Source organism: Dipodomys merriami, unplaced genomic scaffold (genome assembly GCF_024711535.1).
Source record: "Dipodomys merriami isolate MVZ:Mamm:240054 unplaced genomic scaffold, mDipMer1.0.p SCAF_3, whole genome shotgun sequence".
Classification (NCBI taxonomy): Eukaryota; Metazoa; Chordata; class Mammalia; order Rodentia; family Heteromyidae; genus Dipodomys; species Dipodomys merriami.
Window position 1 is genome coordinate 73,570,296 of NW_027204492.1, and position 23,874 is coordinate 73,594,169.

The window sequence follows — 23,874 nt, forward strand, 5'->3', positions numbered from 1 at the left end:
CCTCTCTCTGGCATCTGTGAAGTCCCTCCCACAGTAGGAAATCCTCATGGTGAATGAGAATCACAAATTCTACTGGTTAGTGTCAAACTCTTGAGTGACCATGGGCCAATTTCACCCAAGTTATCCCAGTAGTGCTTGGACAGACTCACTTCTCCACCTCTAAACCAGAGACAAATCTGCACTTCCTTCTGTTTTCAGTACCCCCATTTCCTCCCATATATTCCTGCTGCTGTGCCACCTACTGCGACATGATCAGGGTCAAGAATAACATGGAAAAGGAAATCATCAGCTATGGCAAGCTTTCCACAATGAGGGCCCAGCAGGAACTGAGAACAATGAAAAATTCCTGAGGTTAGCTCTTTGTATGGTGTCACCAGAGCTAGTGATTCTAGAGGGAGAAGTGGGCCCAGTTGTGGGAACTGGAACATACTTGTACTCTCTAGTATCTGCTGAAATTATTCTGAGAGAGCCTACCAGTGAAGGCTGTGGGAAAGATCAAGGTTGCTCAGGACAGAAAAGAAGGGTGAGACGGGAGAAGCAGGACAGCAAAACAAAGGAGTAAAGGCAGGAGGGACTGGGGCTCTCGAAGGGGTTCATCAGCTCCTGGAAAGAGGAGTGATAGCAGAGGGCAGTAAGTCAATGTGGCCAGAAGAAATCAATCCAGATCTCAGATGGAGGGAACCAAGGTAAGCCTGAGTGCAGGGCTCCTGCTCAGAGGCAGGACTGGACATCACTCAGGAGGAAAGCCTACATAATGATGCCAGTGGTACTGTCCTTTCACGGCTGTGAGACATGTCCACCCCCACCCTTTTACTGTTCCCATGACCTCCACTCCAGACAGGAAGATGGCAGACCGCAGAACATTAGATGCACTTTATTTGAAACTGCTTCAACTGGATGGGGCAAGGTGCGTGCGGCGGGAGGGGGGATGGGGGGAAGGCGAGGGAGGGGTGGGAGGAGGGGGGGCAGGGAACCAAGGAGAGGTACTGGGTGTAGAAGAACTGTTCTGAAGCTGTTCAGCAACACTTTCTGGGTTCCAAGCACTGAATGATTGTTGTGTATGAAGATACTGGATTCAAACTGTCAAGCAGAGCAGAATCAGGACCAGTTAGTGGCCTTCATTAGCCATCTGAATTGTGAGGTATTACATAAAACACACACTTACTTCCAAGGGACTGGAACTTTTCAGTGAGGGACTGAATGGCTGCTGAAATAGAAAAGCACAATGGGTACTCCAGGCATGGGGATGCAGGAATCCCTCCTGCTCCTCCACTGCCCCTCCACCAGAGAACCTACAACACTGCAAATTGACTCCCTCTAGCTTGTGTTAAACAGCTCTGCTATTGACCAGCCATCACCTGAATTCAATGTGCAAATGTCTCTGGCATCGGAACAACTTGAACCGAGTAGTTCTTAAGAGTGGGTCATGGCAGAAACATGACTTGTTAAAAAAAACAAACAGGACTACACATACTAGACAATCCACACAAACTAGCATTTACAGGGAAAATAAAGGAGATATCTTTAAAGCTCTGGGGGGGGGATATCTGGTACTGGCTGGCAGAGACTATGCCACATTTAGACAATACACTGCCATTTGAGCATGCTTCAGCAGTCAATTCAAAGAAGGCTGAAGGGTTGGCCTGCCTGATTTCTCCTCCCAGGGGAATGTTTTGCCCCCTAATGCTGCCTGCAGCTGCCATGAGTATGCCCCAGTTACTTGCTCCCAAACACCCAAGTCTTTCTACTCCCACCCTTGCCTCTGGCCCAGAAGCCATCATACCTAGTTGTTCCTTGAGTTTCTCTATATCACTGTGTACCATCAGACACTAGGCCAGGAGAAAAGAGAAACAGAAATGAGGGTTAATGTGCTAGCCTCCTCTCATCATCCCCTCACCTGTCCCTATGCTTCAGAGACTCCCCATGTCCCATAGCACTGTGGCATAATCCACACAGAACCTTCAATAGAGAGAATGTTTTCTTTCCCCATGGAGTGTGTGATGGGAAACTGCATGTAAAACAATTTGACCCAGACATAAAGCTGACCATATAGCCAGGAACAGCATTCATAAGGACTAAAGGCATTACCCGGGAACAGCCTTGTTCTCCAGATGATTGTTGTGGCATTTCTGTATCACGGTAATACATAGGTGGTTCCTGGTCATCTGAAAAAGACACAAAAATCTAGCTTTCTACCTTCCCTGTGACGTGGGACGGTCTGGCACATATCTCTCTGTGGGCAGAAACTTGGAACTGCTCTGCTCAGCAATTCCCACCCCTATCTGGGCATGCCTTCCCTTGTCCCCAAATGTCACTCCAGCTACCATTGTGTACCCATGGGACTTTGGCTGTTCTTTGGATGCTAGGAAAGACTGTTATGCTGAAAGTCTACTTCTGCTCTGGGGTCTGAACACTGTTGTTCAAACACTCCTCTGTACAATCTGCACTTGCAAAACAATGTGGTTGCCTGAGGCCGGCCCTGCCTACTTCCTGTGTTCTGTTGGGAGCATTACTCCCTAGAGAGGGCAACCTAGAAGGTAGCCCGAGACTGTTTCTTCCTCTTCTACATGCCATCCACTCTACTGTTCTCATACCCCTAAGGCTCACCTGAATTTGCACGGCCTTTGGGCATGATGTCCCCCTGTATCTGTGGAAAGGGCTGCAAATCCATTTCATCATGTGAGTCTCCAATATGGTGTTCAACATTGTTGAATTCTCCCCCATGCTTGCAGAAGTTAGGTAGATCTGGCCTGCATTTTGGAAGCTAACAGAAAAATGATTCACTAAACATGAAACATTAGGATCTGGGATGAGCATGGATAAAGAGGGGAGATGAGATTCTCATTTCTTTTTCCCATTTTTTTAAAAAACCTTTTCTTTTGCTTACTTTTTATTATCTCATTTGATATTTCTATAATTTAATGTGCTACAATCATACTTTCTTATACCTGTCATATCCCTGCTCCTTCCATGACCTTTTCAAAACCTGTCCTGTAATTATTAAATGATTTTCACTATCACATTCATTCTGGCTACAAAGTAATTCCATCACATTCTCCCCATCCTCCTGTCCTCTTTTCTTCCTTTTTCACCTCTCACCAGATGCATCAAAGGCTCCCACATTTGTGGTCATGTCCATTTACTTTCTTTATAGGTACCTTCTGCACACCCAAGGAATCATAGAGTATTTGTCTTTCTGAGTTTAGCTTAGTCATTTAATATGGTGGTCTGCATGCAGTTCCATCCAATTCTGAGGGGCTCGTTTCATTGTACTTTCTGCCTCTGTCAGCCTCAGGCCAGGAGGCAGAGCTGATCAAGGAAGTACATGGAGTATGAAAAAATCCAAGACTTGTTCCAGGAAGGCTTGCAGAAGAGTTGGGAGGAAGGAATGGGGAGGCAGATGGGAGATACTGAAGCTGCACAGCCCAAACTGTAAGTAGACTCCAGACTCAAATGAGCAGCCAGCCCTGCTTCCACCCCAACCCCTGTCTGGAAAGGCAGAAAATGAAGAGCCTGGCAAACTCTTCATACAAGGACGCTGGATTGGGCATCCTAATGACTATGGGCCACCAGTAACCGTCCCTGAACAAAAAGCAGAGGGAGGGCTGGGAATGTGGCTTAGTGGTAGAGTGCTTGCCTAGCATGAATGAAGCCCTGAGCTTGACTCCACAGTACCACGTAAACAGAAAGGGCCAGAAGTGGTGCTGTGGCTCAAGTGGTAGAGTAGTAGCCTTGAGGAAAAGAAGATCAGGGGGAGTGCCCAGGCCCTGAGTTCAATCCCCAGGACTGGCAAAAAAAAAAAAAAAAAAAAAAAAAAAAAAAAAGCAGAGGGAACATAGGCAAAGATGAGTGCACTGGTGGAGGAAAATGCACAGTGAGAGGAGGGGGAAGATGGTTTACTCACCTGAACCAGCAGACCAGGACCTCTATTTGCCTCATCATCTTCTCTAGCCACTGGGCAGGACTTCCTTCTCTTCCAAGCCCCACATTTCTTCAAAGTGTTGCCTTGCTTGTATCGCTTCGGTCCAGGATGCAGAGTAGAGGGTGCCTTGGAACCCCCAGATGGAGGAATACCCAAGATCGGGGGTAATGCAGCTGCTTCTGGGGGAGGTGTCTTCCTTATCTGCCTCCAAGAAGGGGTGTTTCTTCCCAGTGTAACTCTTAAAGGACCCTCTGGAATTTTCTTCTCCATAGTCATCTTCTTTGTAGGGTTGCCCCTGAGCATGCCACCTGCAGTAGCAGCAGCAGCAGCAGCAGCAACAACAACAGCAGCAGCTCCTGAGAATTCCCTGATCACATTTTGTTTTATCCTACAGGAAGTTTCTTCTAGCCCTCTCTGCTTTTCTTTGATTGTCTTTACTTTCTGGGGCGAAGAGGGTAGGAAATCGCCAGGCACAGGATAGAAAATAGCTTCATTCTCGTCACAAGAACTTCCGGTTGTGCTTTCTGATTCTTTGGGGCTATCAGAATAGACCTGGCTTCTATGATTCATTCTACGGGACCGCCTGGTCCGTGGCCTCCTACTAAATTCCTCTGAAGTATCAGTGTCAGAGGAGGACCACTGGTCTTTCTGACTGAACATCCTGCTAACTTCCCTTCCTCTCTCCCTCTCCCTCCAGGCCCTGGGAGTCTTGGGCCTACTGGGCTGTGGAAGGGTGGCAGAGGCCTGCTCTGCACCCACATGGCTAGGGACCATCGTGGTTCTCTCCCTGGGAACTAGTGTGCCTCTTCCCCTATGGGGTGGGGCTGCTTCTGCCCAAGAGGCAGACAGGATGGCAGAGACGCTTTCCCACGTGGGGAATCTGAGTTGGCTTCCGGCCACCTGGAAGGCAGGGTGCTGCTTGCCGGTGTCCTCGGCACTGAAATTGAACAGTGGGGACTTAGCACCCCCCCTGTCTTCTGCGAAGGAGCTAGAATCTCTGCCACCCTGAAATTCAACTCCTCCTGAGAATATCACTTCTAATTCAGACTCTGAATTGTAGTCGGAGACTTGGGGCCCAGGGAGGCCTATCTGTGGGAGGCCTCCATCTATGCGTGGAAGGCCTCTGTCTACCTGCGGTGGTTCCGGGTCACGGATGAGGCCTCTGGTTATCTGTGGAAGCCCCGACTCACGGGTGAGGCCGGACGCCATGATGGTTCTGCGGCCGATCCTGTAGACACCGGAACGCTTCCCGCCCTCTGGGCCACGTCCACGTCCCCGACCGAACATCTCGCGGTGAGAGTTCATGTCCCAAGTCCAGCTTGTGGGGAGACCGTTGGCCTGGTCACCCCACTAGTAGTGCAGTCTGCATAGTTACCGTCACAACGGGAGCCGCAAGTGTCTGCGTCAAATATCGCGAGGATTGCCGCCTCGAGGACACTGTACGGCCTTTCCATTGGCCCACACTCCACCAGTCACAGTGCTTCTTGCACTCATGTAACCCAAAGCCAATAAGGAATGTGATTACATCCAGTCATCAAGCCAAAGGTTGAGGGTGGAGTCTAGTGGTCAAAGGGCTCATCCACTCCAGCCCCCCTCTTCTACCACCTCTGCGGCCACTGCCACTTTCCTCCAATTTGGGTCCTTAGCTTAAAATGAGAGCTTTACCCCTCCTAAGCTTCACGTTGCTGAGTAAAACAGGAATAATCACACCTTGCTCAGGGTATTTTCCTTTCTTTCTTTTTGTGATGGAAAAGCTTATTAGAAAAAATGCTGTGCCGAGTGCTGGTGGCTCACACCTTTTCTCTTAGCTACTTAGGTGTCTGAGATCTGAGGATCACAGTCTGAAGTCAGCCTCGGCAGGAAAATCTGTAAGACTCTTATGTCCAATTAATTGCCAAATGGCCTGAAGTGATGCTGGCTATGGCTCAAGTGGTAGAGCGCTAGGCTTGAGTACAAAAGCTCAGGGACAGCACACAGGCCTTGAGTTCAAGCCCCAGGATCGGCACACAAAAGAGGGGAAATTACGGCGTGGAAAGAGACTACATAGAGTAGACTTGCTATGGGGAAGACAGCATTTGACCCCGTCACTGCCATCTTGCCATCTCCATATGCTTGGAGGTTTTCAAGTATTCAGTGTATGGTGGATGTGAAGCTCAAGCCAGTGCCCAGCTACATTTTTTTTTTTTGAAAACTGACTGCCACTTCTTCTTCCCTTATTTTCTCCCAGTTTTCCCCTCCAGACCCCACTCTCAAAAGTTGTATAGATCGCCGAGCGCCGGTGGCTCACGCCTGTAATCCTAGCTACTTGGGAGGCTGAGATCTGACGATTGCGTTTCGAAGCCAGCTCGGAAGGAAAGTCCATGAGACTCTTATCTCCAATTAGTCACCAGAAAAACGGAAGTGGCTCTGGGCCTCAAGTGGTAGAGCGCTTGTCTTGAGCTGAAGAGCTGACGCATAGTGCCCATGCCCCGAGTTCAAGCCCCACGACTGACCAAAAAAGAAAAAAAGTTATATAGATCATTTTCAACATAGGGACTAGAGAGTATCACTACTGCTTTTGTTGACACTGTCTCATCATTTCTGTGTTTCCCCCTTATCCTCCCCCAAAACATAAACTTACATACAAGACAAAAGGTACAGAAAACAAAAACAGTGATAAAGGAGGGAAAAAAAAAACTAAAACTAAAACCAAAAGCCAAATAACCAAAAAACCTCTTGTTTCTATTTGTTGGCATCCATTTCAATAAACATCATTTTATATGATCACATTCACATAGTGCTTGAGCCTCGTCAACCTCTCATAAGAATATCCACGTTTGGTCTCATTGTGTGAATGTCTAGAGTCTGTATAATTTATCACATCCAAGTGTATTTGTCTTTTAATATCCAGTCTGCTTATGCTTGTAGATTTATAAGCACAGTCTAGTTACAACAAATAAGTGAAACCATGCAACCTGTGTTTCTTTGGGTCTGGCTTAGTTTGTTTAATATATTTTTTCCCCAAGTCTTTCCATTTCCTTTCAAATGGTACAATATCATTCTTTCTGATGGAAGCATAGAATTCCATTGTGTATATATACCACAGATTCATCTGCATTTGGGTTGATTCCATATCTTGGCTATGGTAATTAATGCTGCAGTGAACATTGTTGTGCTGGTAGCTGTGGTGTGGTCCTGTCTGTGTTTTATTGGATAAATTCCCAGACATGGAATCGCTGGGTTATAGGGAAGCTTTATGTTTATAGCCTTTTGAGGAAACTCCACACTGCTTTCCAGAGTGGTTGAACAAGCTTACATTCCCTCTAACAGTGTAGTAGCATTCCCTTTAGGCCACATCCCCGCCAACATCTGTTATTGTTAGTTTTCTTGATGTTGGCCATTCTAACTGGGGTGAGGTGGAATTTCAATGTTGTTTTGATTTGCATTTCTTGTATGACCAGAGATATTGAACATTTCTTCATTTGCCTATTGGTCATTATTGCTGCTGCTTCTGAGAAGTTTCTCTTTTAATCTTTAGCCCATTTATAAATTGGATTGTTGTTTCCTTGAGGGCTTATGTTGAGTGGGTTAATTTTTTGAACTCTAAGTATATTTTAGATACGAGGCCCTTGTCTGATTCATAGTTAGTAAAAATCTGCCATTCTGTGGGCTTTCTATTTATCTTCCTAGCTACGTCCTTTGCTGTGCAGAAACTCTTCAGTTTGATGCATTGCCATTCATCTAGTCTTTCTTTGAATTTTTGTGATTCTGGGTCCTTACTTAGGAAGGTTCAACCCATGCCTAGGAGCTCTAGTATTTCCCCTACCCCTTCTTGTAATACTTTCCTGGTATCTGGCCTTATCTTAAAGCCATTCATCCATTTGGTTTTGATTCTGGTGAGAATGATATATAAGGATCTAGCTTCAGGTTTTTTTGTGTTTTTTTTTTTCCTGCAAATTCTTTATTGTGATTAAGTGATTACATAATTTCCACAAATTTCACAGTATTGTGGGATAGTGATGCTTAGATAAATTCACAAGCACATTCTAACTTTCATGGGGCAAATTGTCTATCGTGGTCTATAAAGTTTATGAGTTCTATGGGCTTTGACAATACTGTTATTTCTTCCACATTGGGTGATGTGTACGTCCCTTTCCTTTTGCATAGTGTCAGCTGTCCCCTCCTTGCCACTCATTCCCTCCCTCTCATCGCTGCCATTGAGTTGCTTGGTTCGTTTTGATCAATGTCCAGTGCAGCTGATGGGTCCCACTGTTGTATGTTTTCCCCTGATTCCCTTTAGTTCTGTGTACTCCTCCTAGTTTCCCTCCAATGTGCACATATATACCATATATGTGATCAGCAGCATGGGGTTATTTAGTAGTGATTCGACCAGATGAGTGGAAGTCCTTTGTTTCTCAAGTCTTGTTAGCTTTGTCGTATCACCTTACATTTTGGATTTAGCACCCACTTATCAGGGTCCATGTGCCGTTTTTCTCTTTGCTCTTGGCTTACTTCACTCAACATGATTTCTTCTAGTTCCATCCATTTTCCTTCAAATGCTATCGTTTTGTCCTTTCTAATGGCTGCACAATATTCTGTTGTGTATAGATACCACAATTTTTGGATCGATTCGTCTGTGGTGGGACAAATGGGCTGTTTCCATATCCTGGCTATTGTGAACAGTACATGTGTATAGTCAATTCTGCCAGCACCATTTGTTGAAGAGGCTGTCTTTATTCCATCCTGCATTTTTGACTCCCTTATCAAATATTAGGCCTGAAGTATGTAATTTTAACCTCTTTGTACAACAACTTAATTTTTTTTGTTGGTCATGGGACTTGAATTCTGGGCCCGGGCACTGTCCCTCAGCTCTACAGTTCAAGGCAAGCACTCCACCACTTGAGCGACAGGGCCACTTGCGGATTTCTGGTGATTAATTGGAGATAAGAGTCTCATGGACCTTCCTGTCTGGGCTAGCTTTGAACCGTGATCCTCAGATCTCAGCCTCTTGAGTAGCTAGGTTACAGGCGTGAGCCACGTGCGCCCAGAAATTTAACTTTTTCAAAAGACATAATTGTCACCAAGGTCCTTATCATCATATCAACATCAACAGTATTTTAGATTTAAAGTCACACATTTTATATTTCAATTGGCACACGTGGGATAATATTCCCAAGTGGCTGCCAAAGAAAATGGGACTGCCCTATACAGCTCGGATCCTGCCTTGCCTCCTACTATTTGGCTCAGAGTGAGCACACAGTGAGGTTGACTTGGCGATGTGCCTTGCCTGCCCTCAGTGCAAGGTACCGTAGAGCCCCAAAGTCCCACCTGGACCAGCTGCCAGGGCTCCCTGGACTTCATTTCCCAACGTGATCTTTTACTGTGCTGGCACAAAACATGATGTGCTCCTGAGTCCAGCTAGTGCCCAAGTGTCCTTGAAGCCAGCAAGCCGGTCAACAACAATGAGTCAGACCAATTCTCCCAGACTACCCAAAGGCCCAGCGCATTGCTGGCTTCCCTCTGGCATCTGTGAGGCCCTATTCCCAGTAGGAAATTGTCCTAGTAAGTGACACTCACATATTCTAGTCTTTGCTGTCACGCATTCCTGGTTGACTTCCATCCACATCAGGCCCATCTGTCCTCCACCTCCAAGAACTCCTTTTCCCATCCACATTTCCTCATTATCCATGTCCTCTTCTGAGAGGAAAACAAAGCTACCTGCTCGAAGTCGTCCATTCTGTAAGTTGTGGCCTTCAGCTTAGCCCTGGGAGCCCTCCCTGTGCTGCTATTCCAGGGTGCACTGTTCTAATATCCGTAATGGGAATGGAGGTCTGGTGGCCCTAGAGGGTACAAGTCCTGCTAACCATCACTCAGAGTCTAAAACCCAACGTTGGCAGCCCTGGTCCACAGTGCCCTGAACCTTCAGAAGTCCCAAGAAGGAAACCAATCCCGTGTTGTCCAGGGCTGAACGGTTGAGCAAAGAGGTTCCTAGTCAGAAGACATAAGGAATTTAAATGCTGAATAGATGTTGGTGGTGGGTCTATAGCAGTACCCTTTTAATACCACCCCAGGAACTATTGTTTGAGATATACATATATATGTATATATGCGTATATATGCACACACACACAAGCACATCTCTCTCTATATATATATGTATTAATGACTTTTAACAAACTGATCGGAGATATTCCTCTCTTAAAGTATCCTGAACATGATTTGGTATCATTGTTCTTCCCACTACATACCATATATTGAGGATGTTTTGTTTTCTATCTTCTGTAGGATTCAGAGAAGTTATTTGTTTGGGGGATGTCTTCAGAATTCACTGAGGAAATGTGTCATTTGTTGGTTAAATTTATTAAGGGACTGTGAGTATGCTGTATGTTAGAGTGCTTCGTCATGCACAGGAGGCCCTAAATTTCATTCCAGCTCTAATGTCCACAGCACACATACCACAACAACAGAGAGTTTTTCTACTGCTATAGCTCTATTACGAAATAATTTAAGTTCATTCTTCCTACTTACATCAATTTTGTTATATTTCTAGAGCATTTCATTTGTCCTAGATTTTTCAAAGTGTGGTGATAATATTACTCTACTTTACCTCGGAGATTACTTTCTAAAATTTCTAGCCTCCAAGTATAGTTGAAAGGATATTGCAATTACCTCCTACATATTATTTAGTTTCACAAGTATGTAGCATTTTCTTACAATTGTTTGCTCCTTTTCTCTTTGATCTTTGTTGTGTGTGCATATGTGTGTGGGGTGGTGAGTAGGTATTTTTTCATCCTTTGAGTGTGTGTGCTGGTACTGGGGCTTGAAATGTGGGTCTTGAGTTGTCATCCCACTTTTTCATTAACAGATGCTTTTCTACTATTTTAGCCACAACTCCACTTCTGACTCTTTGCTGCTTAATTGGAGATAAAAACCTCCTGGATTTTTCTGCCTAGTTTAGATTCAAACTGGGTTCCTAATATTGCACATCACTCCTAGGATTATAGGGTGAGCATATTAACATTTATTAATACTACATGGGTATTTCATTGTAGTGATTCTATAGATGTATACAATATAATAGACTTAAAACAAGTTATTATATTCCATGAAACACTTGATTCCCCTCCCCTAGTTTTCAGACAGCATTTGGTGAGTTTCATCTGACTACCTTCACAAAAGGTCTTTTATCATCCTTGATTCATCGTCACCCCACCAAGTACCATCTCCTTCCTTCTCCTTACTCCTCTTGATGCCCGTTGACAGGCTCCAATTATACTCATGTCTAGTCATCTTCATCATCATCATCATCATCATCATCATCATCATCATCATAATCATCATCATCACCACCACTATCATCATTGTAGGGATAGCATCATCACTGGTAGCATTTTAGTTCTAATGCTACATGTAAATCAACACAGGTCATATTTGTCTTTTGATCTGCAGTTCCATCCCTTTCCTGCAAATGGCATGACTCCTTATGTCCTGGTAACAGCTGTTGGTTAAAGGGACTTTTACAGCCTAGGGGATGGCTAGGCTCCCATTTATTCAACACATTTCCTGGCTTCTGTCTTAAAGGCTATCAAGCATTTGAGCCCAAGGTAATACTAAAAGGCATCTAACTTGGGAGAGCAGAGGCAGCAGGGAGTTGTGTACTGGCTGATGGAGAACTGAGTGACAAATCATTTGCCTGCTGGTCTCTGTGCTTACAGTCTCCATAGTTACAGAACAGATGCTCAGTCTTCCTGCCTGTGGAGAAGAGGAGGCTATGGCGATAGTGGAATTCAGAAGGTCTGGGGGCAGGTCCCTGGCTCACATCATCTTCTACACATGCACCCAGGAGGCAGGCCCTGGAGAGTGATGACAAAGCCCAGCAGAGGATTGGTCTTTGCTTCTGCCTGAATCAAAAAATGAGAGTTGCTTTATTTTTATTTTTTACTTTTTGTAACGGGAGTTGCTTTTGGCCAAGAAGGGTGTGACCTCTGACCACTAAGTGCCCTTCACTGCTGCCACAGTGGCCTGATGCTGAAACTTCTCTGTGGGACCCACTTTCTCCTGGACCCACTATCATGGCCATCTCTCACACAGATTAGTGGCTAGGGAGTCCCAAGTCTCCCAGAGTCATGAGGTTTATTGTTATAGATTCCCAGAGCATCTCTGTTTCCATCCAGAGACCTACTCTCAGTTAATCCCCCGGAAATAAAGGGAGTGGCAGAATGTCTTCACTAAGGCTAGCCTTCCAGAGTGGAGCAGTCACTGCCTCACCAGTGCCATGGTAGACTAAAATCGTATGAGAGAGTGAGGGAAGGAGTGACCTTGTCCAAAAAGAAATATACTCATTATCTGACTTATGTAACTGCAACTGCTAGGTACATCACCTTTATAGTAACAATTTGTTTTTAAAGTATGAGAGGTATAGGCTTGCTGTGTAGCTAGAATTGCCAGTCTGTTGCTGGGGTCATCCATCTTACCTTGTAATGGCAACGTCAGCCTCCTTTTCCCCTCTCAGGAAGACAGGCATGGACTTAGAACTGTATGCAGCTTTTCTGTTTCTTTGGTCTCTTTGTGCTTTCTTGTTGTCCTGTTCCCACTTGGATGATTCCCAACGCTCTTCCTCTCTTTCTCTCTTCAGAATATAGTTGCTTCTGTGTTGCCTAACTGTTCTCATTCAGATAATCAAAATGGTCTATTTTAATTGTTTCCAGAATCACTGGAGCTAGTTGGGGTTTTCTGAGATATTATCATTAAATATTTGAATATATATTTGTCAGAAGAGCAGTCTTCTGAGCCACCGGGCATTGGAGGCTCATGCTTGTAATCCTAGCTACTCAGGAGGCTAAGATCTGAGAATGGAGGTTTGAATCCAGCCCAGACAGAAAAGTCCTTGAGACTCTTACCACCAATTAGTCTCCGATAAGCCAAATGTGAAGATGTGGCTCAAGTGGTAGACCCACATGGTAGAGCCATGCTTTCTTTACTCACGCATCCATGTACATGTCTAGACTGATGATTATGGGTACAGGTCTCTATGTCTCTATCTCTCTCACTTTAGTGAGTGTACTGGGTTTGAAATCAAGGCTTGGTACTGTCCCTGAGCTTTTCTGCTCAAGGCTGCCACTCTACAACTTGAGCCACATCTCAAATTCTGGCTTTTTCTTGGCTAATTGGATATAAGGGTCTGATGGACCTTTCAGCCTGAGCTGGCATTGAACTACAATCCTCAGATCTCAGCCTCCTGAGTAGCTGTGATGACAGGCATGACCCCTCATTACCATACCTGCAATCATCTCATTATTTGTGCGTGTGTGCCAGGACTGGGGCAGTAACGGTCCTAAGCACTGTGTGTTAGCTTTTCTACTCAAGGCCAGAGCTGCACCTCTTGAGCCAGAGCTTTTTTGTGTGATTTTTAAAAAGATAAGAGTCTCTCAGGACTTTCCTGGCTAGGCTGGCTTTGAACTGCAACCCTCAGTCTCCTGAGTAGCCAGCATTCTTTAATATTTTGATCATAGTTCCTTTCTATAAATTAGAAGTGAGACAAGGGGATCAGATAGTAAACTTGGTTTGGGGAGGGTCATTCATACTGTCCTCCACAGTAGCTATACTAATTTATATTCCCGCCAACAGTACAGGCTCCTTTTCTCTGTATTCTTGCCAGAATCTACTATCTTCAGGCTTTTTTTGAAAGTAGCTATTTCAAGGTTGGTGGATCAGTTGATAAAGTGCTAAAGGTGTCCAACTGTGTATGGATACTCAGCTTTCACAGCAGCATTCAGGAAAGAAGCTGCCCTTATTCTCATGTGTTTCCTAGCTGTAGCATTGACAATCATTTGGCTGTAGATGTGTGGCTTTATTCGAGGGAGTCTCTATTATGTTCCTTTGGTTTCTGTGTTGGTTTTTATGCCAGTACCATGCTCCCTTGGTTAGTATACGCCTGTAATGTGTCTTGAATTCAGGTTCGATAGATACCTCTGCTTGTTCCCTTTATGTAAGACTGCTTTGTCTGTTTGGGGTCTTTTGTGCTACCATGTGAATGCAAGCAGTGTTCTTTTTTTCTATTTCTGTGAAGAGGGCTGGGGGATGTTAGCATTTTCATGAGAACTGTGGTTAACTTGTAAAACCATTTGGGTAATATGAATGTTTTGATTTGTTTAACTGCATCTTGCTATGTTACACAGGCTAGCCTTGAATTTGAGAGGCTTGACCTTGGATTGGTTTAGTTTGAGCATGGTTTGGTCTCTCCAAAAATTCTGTTCAGATTTGATTGTCTTTGTGATAGTATTGTGTGGTGGGTCCTTCAAGAGGTGGCTAAGTCATTAATTAAGAGGAATTAGTGCCTTATATGAAGTGGCTTGAGTCTCACATGCTGAATTAGTTGCCATGAGAGCATATTGTTACACGGTGAGGCTCCCTTTCACTCTAAGTGGCATGCATCCACTTCCACTTAATTTTCCTGCTTTTTTATAATACAATTCAAGGCCCTTGAGAAATGAGGACTGGATCTTGGACTTCTGGGCTCCAGAAACATAAGCGGAATAAACTTTGTTCCTTCATAAGTTATCCAATCATAGATGTTATAACAATAGGAAGTAAACTCAAGTCTGGAATTCCTAGTCTCAAAACTGAAAAAAAGTAAATTTCTACTTTTTAAACCATCACCCAGTCTGGCTGGACACCAGCTGCCCACACCTGTAATTCTAGCTACACAGGAGGCTGAGAGCTGAGGATTGTATTTCAAAGCCAGCCTTGGCAAGAAAGTTCATAAGACTCTTATCTCCAAGTAACTACCCCAAAGGCAGAAATGCCACTGTGTCTCAAAGTTCTGGATCGTTAGCCATAAGCACAAAAGCTCGGGGGCAGTGCCCAGGCACTGAATTCAAGCTCAGGACTAGCACAAAAAAATAACTGCTCAAGCAGTAGAAACAGACCAGTACAGGTCTAGAGTCATGGTTCAAGTGGTAGAATCCATGCCTAACAAATGCAAAGCCCTGAGTTCAAATGACTGTACCAAAACAAGGAATACAGTTATCTAATAAAAATAAACTAGTATCTGGCTCAAAAGGTTTGGGTAGGAGGCACTGGCTGGAGAAGCAGTTCATTAAAACACTAAATCACTAAAGCCGATTTAACTTAAATTTCTGGGATATACTTTATCATGTGTATGCATCTCTTATAATACATTTTGGCATTGCTTCTTATTTACTTTCCTAGATGTGGAATCACAAAGGATCTTAACATTTCTGCTCTTTGCATTGAAGAGACCATTGTGGTAAGGGAGCCAATGCAACTTTCAGTGGGGAAGGGAACACCAATATATGATGCTCACTAAAAAGAATGTCCTGTGACCTCAGAAGTAAGTCTAGAAAATTTGAGATGAAACATGCAAACAAAATTTCTTCACAAAATTTGTGCCGAGTGTGAAACAGTAGATGGGTAGAACCATCCTACAGAGAAGGATAAGGCATTTGAAACTGGTGACACCGTCAACATAGGGCTATGGAGTAGATTGTCTGCAGGAGGGCTGGCTTGCTGGCCAGGGCTTGAAGGATGCGGCAGTACAGTTCCCTGGCTATTGTGGTTGCTGGAGGGCAATTTCACCCAGGTTAGCCTAGTGGTATATCTCTGGGTTGGAGCTGGAGCCCTGAGAGACAAACCTGTACTTTCCTCTCTTCCCATTATCTCTAATTCCTCGTATATTTCTCATAGATTTCCTTTTGTTCACTACACCATAGTCGTGACCAAGATTTCTACTTATATAGAAGAGGAAATCACCAGGTATGGAAAGTCAGGTTCCAAGGTGAGTTTAGTCTTTGTGTGGTGCCACCAGAGGTCAATGATGAGTCTATTGGGAAGACTGGGTCCAAAAGGGAGGAAATGGAGCAGAACTGCAACCCCTAATACTTATAGAAATGTTTCTATGAAACAAACCTCCAGTGGAGGTAGGGTGGTGCCTTTTGAAAGGTCACCCATTTTTTGTATTCCTCGTATTTGTGTGGCACATGTTCCTGAGGCACGCGTGGGCCACTGTGTCCAGTCATTGTTCGTTTTGGGGGAAGGGGGGTGCGCATGCGCGCATTGGGTATTGAACTCAGAACCTAGGTACTGTCTCTCAGCTTTTTCACTCAAGACTAGCCATCTACTACTTGAGCTCCATCTCTGCTTCTGGCTTTTCGGTGGTTAATTGGAGATAAGAGTCTCACGGACCAGTTGGGTTCAAACAATGATCCTCAGATCTCAGCCTCCTGAGTAGCTTAAGATTACAAGTGTGGGACATTGGCATCTAGCCCAGCCATTTTTCTTCTACACGGATTGTCTCTATGGCTATACTTGTGGTCACAACTTACCAGGATAAACATCCCAAAGCAGGAGCATCCACTTTCCTTTGAGAGAAAATAGATTCTGAGGAAATGTGCATGGGGAATCAAGTTCTTGGAGATTGAGGACAAATGAGCTTGAGGTCCCCCAGGAGTTTGTGACAGCAAAGACTAGAATCTGTTTATGACTCACCACAACCCCTCCTATTATAGGTGGCATCTGACTGCTTCCCAGTGGAATCCAACATTTTGTTTGTCCACCCTACAGCCTGATAGGGCTGACCTTCATCACTGTTATTGATGGGCTTGGTGGCTAAGGTTCCTGTGGCCCTAGATAGATTCTCAGGAGACTACCTTTTCTGCCATCACAGTATTGATAGGAATGAAGTGTAGAGCCCTGACACCTAGTCCATATGGGTCTTTGTTCGGGATTCTATACTGCCCCTGCACAAAAGACAGACAGATGGGCCAGGCAACCTCACTCTGAACTCAATTGGAGCAGAGTAGTATGAAGCATATCAGGGAGTGAGACTCCCCTTTCCCACTTCTCCTGGCTGGGGAGTAGGATGCTTAAGGGCCTGGCTAGCACCTTCTTTCCAATGGAACCCAAAAGTGCTTCTCTAACTCGAGTCTGAGAATCTTCCCCTTACTCCTCCAGAGACTGGAGGCTCAGCTCCTACCATTGCCTGGTGCACATGCTATAGCAAGAGTATCATGCAGGTTTAGTTAGACTATAAGCAGAGATCAGACCGTAAGTTGAGAGGGAGGAGGGAGGACTGACAAAGCATCACCAAGGGTTGTGTGAAAGGGGCCTCAAGCTTGATTCACAGCAATACCTCCAGACTGATAGTGAAAAACAAGGAAGCCCACAGTCTGCGATCACTGGCCCTCTCCTACAGGTGTGCCAGTACTTGGGCTTAAGTCAGAACCTCGCACTCTAACTTGGCTTTTCATTCAAAGCCGGCACTCTACCACTTGACACAAAGCTCCGTCTCTGGTTAATTGGGAGTAAGGATCTCATCCTGCTCGGGCTGACTTTTTTTTTGGTCGGTCCTTGTGCTTGAACTCTTGGCCTGGGCTGTGTTCTTGAGCTCCTTTTGCTCAAGGCTAGCATTCTACCCCTTGAGCCACAGCACCACTTCCAGCTTTTTTCCTGTCTGGGCTGGCTTCTAACCACAATCCTGAGATTTTAGCCTGCAGAGTAGTTAAGATTACAGGCATGAGCCACTGTCATTGTCTGGCTTCAGGCTGACATTGCATCGTGATTGTCAGATCTCAGTCCCTTGAGTAGCTGGAATGATAGGTATGAGCCATTGGTCCCCTGTTTAGTCCTGATACCTCTTCAGATAAAAGTTAACCATCTGTGTGCTGTGGGGCTTCCTACTATGTCTCGTTTACTACAGCCATAGGCTATGTACATGGCTGTACATTGCTCAGGGCAATGGCACGGTACTGATGGGTAGGAGCCTTTTCTGCCAACCAGATGTCAAAAAAATCCCTTCTGTGCTAGAGGTCCACATCTACTCTTTTTTTTATTAAATAAGTTTTTATTGTGAAAATACTGTACAGAGGGTTTACAGTTACATGAGCAAGGTAATGAGTACATTTATTATCAAGCACTGTTGCCCCTCCTTTGTTTTTCTCCTACCATCCCTTCCCTCTTACCTCCTCAACTACACTCCCTCTCTCCCCTCCTCCCGCCTAAATTGTAAAGTTCGTTTTTCAACATAGCATCTTGTACATCTCATTGTTGCAATGTGGTCAACCTGTATCCGTATTTAAACAATTTGTTTTTTCCCTTCCCCACCCCAAATTATAGCAACATCAAATACAGTGAAAACGTGGGTTATACTATGGGGGAGGGACATACAAAGCAACAAAAAAATCAAATGGTACCATATAAATATATTAGAAACAATAGCAAGAAAGAAAATAACACTTGTGTCTCTATCTTGGGGTTCATTTCGCTTAACATCATCCTATCTGGCCTTTTCTGCTTGTTCCAGACATATACTAGTTATTGCAAATAAGGGAAACCACAGGACCTATGTTTCTTTGGGCCTGGTTTATTTCACTTAATATAATTTTTTCCAAGACTTTCCATTTCCTAACAAATGGGGCGATGCCATCTTTTCTGATGCAGGCATAGAATTCCATTATAAATATATAAATATATATATATATATGTGTGTGCGTGTGTATGTGTGTGTGTGTGTGTGTGTGTACATATATATATATATATATATATATATATATATATCCCATTTTGTTGATCCATTCATCTACTGAGGGGCAGCTGGGTTGGATATATATCTTAGCTCTGGTAAATAATGCTGCAATAAACATAATTGTGCTGGTAGCTTTAGTATGGTCTTGTTTGTTTGTAATCATTTGGGTAAATGCCCAAAAGTGGGATTGAGTAAATTGTCCTGGCAAAATTGGTTAATCTCCTGTAGAAAACTAAAGCTAGATCCTTATATATCACCCTGCACCAGAATCAACTCTAAATGGATCAAAGACCTTGGAGTCAAAGCAGACACTCTGCAAACATCACAGAATGGAATAGGACAAACCCTAGGTCTCCTTGGCACAAGCCAAATTTTCTTAATAGAGGCCCAGAGACACAATAAATCAAAGAAAGGTTGGATAAATGGAATTGCATGAAATTGCAGAGCTTCTGCATGGCAAAGGACATAGCTAGAAAGATCAATTAAAAAAACCCACGGACTGGGAGAAGATCTTCACTAGCCATACAAAGGACAAAGGTCTCATATCTAAAATATACGTGGAACTCAAACAATTAAATCCCCCAACAACAAATCCTCAAAGAAACAACTGTCCAATAAATAAGTGGGCTAAAGACTTAAAGAGAAACTTCTCTGAAGAGGAAGTAAGAATGACCAATAAACACATGAAGAAATGCTCAACCTCTCTAGCCATAAAAGAAATGCAAATCAAAGCAACATTGAGATTCCATCTCACCCTAGTTAGAATGGCAAAAATCAAGAACTCTAATAACAACAGATGCTGGAGGGGATGTGGACAGAAGGGAACCCTACTTCATTGTTGGTGGGAGTGTAAACTTGTTCAACTACTTTGGAAAGCAGTATGGAGGTTCCTCAGAAGACTCCACATAGAGCTCCCCTGTGACTCAGCAATCCCACTTTTGGGCATTTACACATTTACTCTTACAACGAATGCTCAGAAGTCCCTGAGCAAATTGCCATTATTGCTCTGCTTTACCAATGGAAAGATGAGGCTTGAGGGTGGGACTCTCATTCCAAGCTAGGTACCCAAACAGAAGAAGCGGGAAACAATTAGGAGGAGCTACCTCCGCACATCAGGCTCTGCCCTCATCCACTGGCTTACTGATCTGTCAGTCACAGGATCCCAGGATTGGCTGCAAAGGATATAGTCTCATTCCTATTGGCTAGGGCTTTGGCAAACATCATAACGAGAAGCACATTGATTGGTGGAAGGAAGGCCAATGACTGTCCTCAAAGGTGGGAAAGCCTGGCGTTATTTGACGCAGAAGATTGAGGCTCCGGAGGTAAGAGCATTTGTGAACAGTCACGTGGGTCTCGTGATGACCAGGCCAACGGTCTCTCCATAAGCTGGACGCTGGAAACATAAACTCTCACTGTGAGGTGTTTGGTCGGGATGGGGTTTTGGTGCAGAGGGTGGGGAGTGATGCAGGTTCAATAGTGTCAGCTGCGAGGCATCGTGGCATCCAGCCTCATCAGTTATCCGGGACTTCTACGGATAGACAGCTGCCATGTCCATGACCCAGTGCCACCACAGATAGACAGAGACCTTCCAGGGCCCCAGTTTGTGAGTTTGGTTCAGAGTCCGAATTAATAGTGACAGAATTGGAAGATCCAAGCCAGGCACTGGTGGCTCATGCCTGTAATCCTAGCTACTCAGGAAGCAGAGATCTGAGGGTCGAGGTTCAAAGCCAGCCCGGCAGGAAAGTCCGTGAGACTCTTATCTCCAATAAACCACTAGAAAACTGGAAGTGGCGCTGTGGCTCAAGTGATAGAGCACTAGCCTTGAGCACAAAGAGGCTTAGGGACCACTTCCAGGCCCTGAGTTCAAGGCCCAGGACCAGCAAAAAAAAAAAAAAAAAAAAGGAAGAATCAATCTTTTAGGGTGGAGGAGAAGAATCTAGTTTCCCAGCAGAAGAGGGGAGTGGGTGCTTGAGTCTCAGTGCTCAACTTCAGTGTCGAGGTTACAAGAAAGCAGTAGCTGGATGCCAGCATCAGATTTCTGACTCTGGAAAGCTTCACCACCACCCTGTCCAGCACTTGGCCAGAGGCAGCCCTAGACCCCAGTGGGGGAGAGGCACACTGGTCCCTACCCATGTGGGAGCACAACAGGCCTCTGCTATCCCCACTTTAACCAAGTAGGCCCAAACCAAGCAGGGTTGGCAGGGCAAAGAATAGAGAGAGCCACTGTAGCTAGCAGGATGGTCAGTCAAAAAAGCGCAACGTCTTTCCTCTGATGCTGAGATTTCAGAAGATTCCTGTGAGGATCCATACATGAGGGTGACCCGGGAAAAATGAGACTTTGTACACTATGCCTGGGAGTTCACTCTTTGCCTTTCTTAAGGGAATAATACAACCCTGGGAAGGCAGGCCTATGGAGAGCTGGGAATCCCTCCCATCAAAAAAAAAAAACAAAAAACAAAACAAAACAAAAAAACAACATGGCCAAGGGAGGAAATACCTATTCAGGGGTGGCTAAACCTTTTACTCCAGGTAGCCTCCCAAGGTTCAATCCTAGAAAGAAAATGGCTAGGGAGAAGAAATCCCAAGAGGGAGTTTCAACAATAACTATGGAAAGAACCTTTCCTTCATTGGGGCAGGTCAAAGTACCTCTTCATAAAGCAGCTGCTGTATCCCCACTCTTTAAAGTTCCCTTGTTTCCGAGTTCCAAGTCATTCTCCTCTCTGAATTCTGGACCCAACCAGTCCAATCCTAGCAGCAGTTTGAAGAGATGTGAAATGTGGAGGGAAACAGAGCTCCGGTCCATGGCCAGAGAAAACCAGGAGTCCAATAGAAAACCTGTTCCAAAACCCCAGGTGAGTGTAAGTAGCCTATCCTCCCCTTCTTCCTCTCATCATGCCCTTCTCCTCCACTAATGAACATATCTTTTCCCATGTTCCCTCTGCCCCCTGATCATAAATTGTCACTGGCAGCTCACCTTTGTATGTATGACATATCCATGGTCATTATAGTAGGGATGAACATCGGCCACTTTTCTCCCAATATTGGGTGCTCCTCTGTGAGCATTCCCTTTGTAGCATTCTGAATCAAGTCAGTCCAGTGAATTCAACACTTTGGAGAGAGCTGTGGTGTGGAGGAGAAGGGAGACTCAGCAGCGGGGCAGAGAGGACCATTACCTAAATAGAGATTCTGTTCCAGGATCTCAAGTGAGTCCGAGTAGTCTGTCTCACCATGCTCTTTCCTCCCTTAGTGCACAGAAGTTTTCCCATGTTCCCGCTGCCTCTTCCTCAAGTGTTGTGACTAGGGAGCCCACCACCATTAGGATGACACATCCAAGGTCCCTGTAGTAGGTGCAGACATTAGTCTGCATCAGTCCATGGGTCTCAGGTGTTCCTCCGTATAGGAGGTCTAGAATATTCTCCATGCAGCATTCTGGACCAGATCAGTCCAATGAAGGCAGCACTTTGAGGCAATCTACAGAATGGAGGAGAAGGGAGACTCAGCCAGTGGCCAAAGAACATCCTTACCCAAGTAGAGATTCTTCCCCAGGAGCCCAAGCGAGTGCAAGTAGCCTGTCCCCCTCCTCTTCCTGTCACCATGCTCTGTACCTCCAAATCCACATATCTTTGCCTATGTTCCCCCTTTCCTCTCTTCAGGGATTGTGACTGTGATGTCACCGTTCTCACTTGCCACACCCGGGGTCCTTGTAGTAGGGGCAGATATTAGCTGCCTTTCACCCAGAATTGGGTGTTCCTGTGCTTTGGTGGATCAAGATAATCACTGCAGCATTCTTAACCAAAGCAGGGCAATGAGAGCAGAGATTTGTGGAGATCTGTGGTGCGGAGAAGGGAAACTCAGTCGGTGTCCAGAGAAGATCACACACATAGAGATCCTGCTCCAGAAGGCCAAGTGAGTGTGAGAAGCTTATCATTCTCCTTTGCCTGTCACTGTGCTCTTTACCTCCACTAGTGCACATAAATCTGCCCAAGTTCCCTCTACCCCTTCCTCAGGGATTGTCACCTAGAAGCCTACCATCATTAGACTTCTACTACATCAGGATCATTGTAATGGCGGGGGAGGGGGTAGGTATCAGACATTCTCCTTGCAGCATTCTGAGCTGAATCTGACCAGTCATGGAAGTACTTCAAAGAAATCTGTGGTGTGGAAGAGAAGAGAAAATCAGTGGGTAGTCAGAGAGGATCATGACTCAAATAGAGATCTCATCCAAGAAACCCAAGTGAGTATGAACATCCTCCTTTTCCCCTCACCATGCCATCCTTCTCTTAATGAACACGTCTTCGTCCATGTTTCCACTGCCCTTTTCAAGGCTTGTCATTGGGATCCAGAATCCTTGTAATAGGGACAGAGTTCAGTGCTCTCCCCAGATCTTGAGTGTCCCTCTAAGGTCCTTGTAGTAAGGGCAAACATGAGCCACTTTTCCCTCAGTGTTTGGTGTTCCTCTATGGGAGGTTCAAGACCTTCTCCTTGCAGCATTCTGAACCAAACCAGTGCAATGAAGGAAGTACTTTTAAAAGATCTGTGTTGTGGAGAAAAAGGGAATTCCAGCCCCTGGCTAGAGAAGATCCTGACCCAAAGAGAAATCTTGCTCAAGAAGCTCAAGTGAGTGTGAATATGCCATCCTCCCCACTTTTCTCCCCTCTCCTTCTCATCCCTAGTGTAGAGGTCTTTACCATGTTCGCTTTGTCCTTTCCTTGGAAGTTGTTAGTAGGAGCCCATAGTTGTGAGGATGTCACACCCAGGGTTCTTGTAGTTGGGACCGACATTAGCTAGCCAGAGAAACAGTGTGTTTCTCTGTTGAGTGGTCCAAGACGTTCTTTTTGCAGCATTATGAACCAAAGAAGTCCAGTGAAAGCAGAAATTTGAAAAGACCTCTGGAACAGAGGAGAAAGGAAATTCAGCCAGTCGCCAGAGAAGGTCATGACCTAAACAGGGATTCTGTCCCACAAACCCAAGGGAGTGTGAGTAGCCCATTCTCCTCCTCTTCCTCTAACCATGCTCTTTTCCTCCCCTAATGCATATATTTTGCCATGTTCCCTCTGTCACCTCCTCAAGGATTGTGACTGGGAGCTCACCATCGATAGGATACCACATCTAGGGTCCATGTAGTAGGGGTGGGTGTTATCTTTACCTCATACCCCCAAAATGGGTGGTCTAAGACAATCCCCTCCCAGCATTCTGAACCAAATCAGGCCAGTGAAAGCAGAACTTTGAGCACTGTGGTATGGAGAAGAAGAGAAACTCAGCCAGTGGCCAGAGATCATGACCCAACTAGAGATCCTGCTCCAGCACTCCAAGTGAATGTGAGTAACGTGTCTTCCTCCTTTTCCTCTCTCCATGATCTGTCCCTCCCCTAGTGCACAGAAATGTACCCATATTCCTTCTGCCTCCTGTTCAGAGATTGTTGCTTGTAGCT

General features: G+C 45.1%; 2 protein-coding genes across 3 annotated transcripts in view; one reads left to right on the plus strand and one right to left on the minus strand.

The window, feature by feature from the left end:
* LOC138839856 (uncharacterized) overlaps positions 1–23,874 on the plus strand; it is a 37,293-nt gene that overhangs the window by 7,778 nt on the left and 5,641 nt on the right. Inside the window, exons 6-11 of the mRNA XM_070039366.1 lie at positions 21,185–21,295; positions 22,242–22,349; positions 22,549–22,677; positions 22,932–23,060; positions 23,285–23,419; positions 23,651–23,761. Coding sequence (XP_069895467.1) covers positions 21,185–21,295; positions 22,242–22,349; positions 22,549–22,677; positions 22,932–23,060; positions 23,285–23,419; positions 23,651–23,761 — 723 coding nt within the window. The remainder of the gene's footprint in view (positions 1–21,184; positions 21,296–22,241; positions 22,350–22,548; positions 22,678–22,931; positions 23,061–23,284; positions 23,420–23,650; positions 23,762–23,874) is intronic.
* On the minus strand, positions 879–5,214 carry LOC138839563 (uncharacterized protein CXorf49-like). 2 transcript variants are annotated; one of them, XM_070039131.1, is made up of 6 exons: positions 3,905–5,214; positions 2,608–2,764; positions 2,089–2,165; positions 1,784–1,829; positions 1,166–1,204; positions 879–1,080 (listed from the first exon to the last, which is right to left on the minus strand). In XM_070039131.1, exons 1-6 carry the CDS (start codon positions 5,207–5,209, stop codon positions 1,076–1,078), a joined length of 1,629 nt encoding a protein of 542 aa, XP_069895232.1. In that variant the 5' UTR covers positions 5,210–5,214; the 3' UTR covers positions 879–1,075. The 2 variants fall into 2 exon arrangements, with proteins under 2 accessions (XP_069895232.1, XP_069895230.1); XM_070039129.1 differs by having other exon boundaries at positions 1,166–1,207.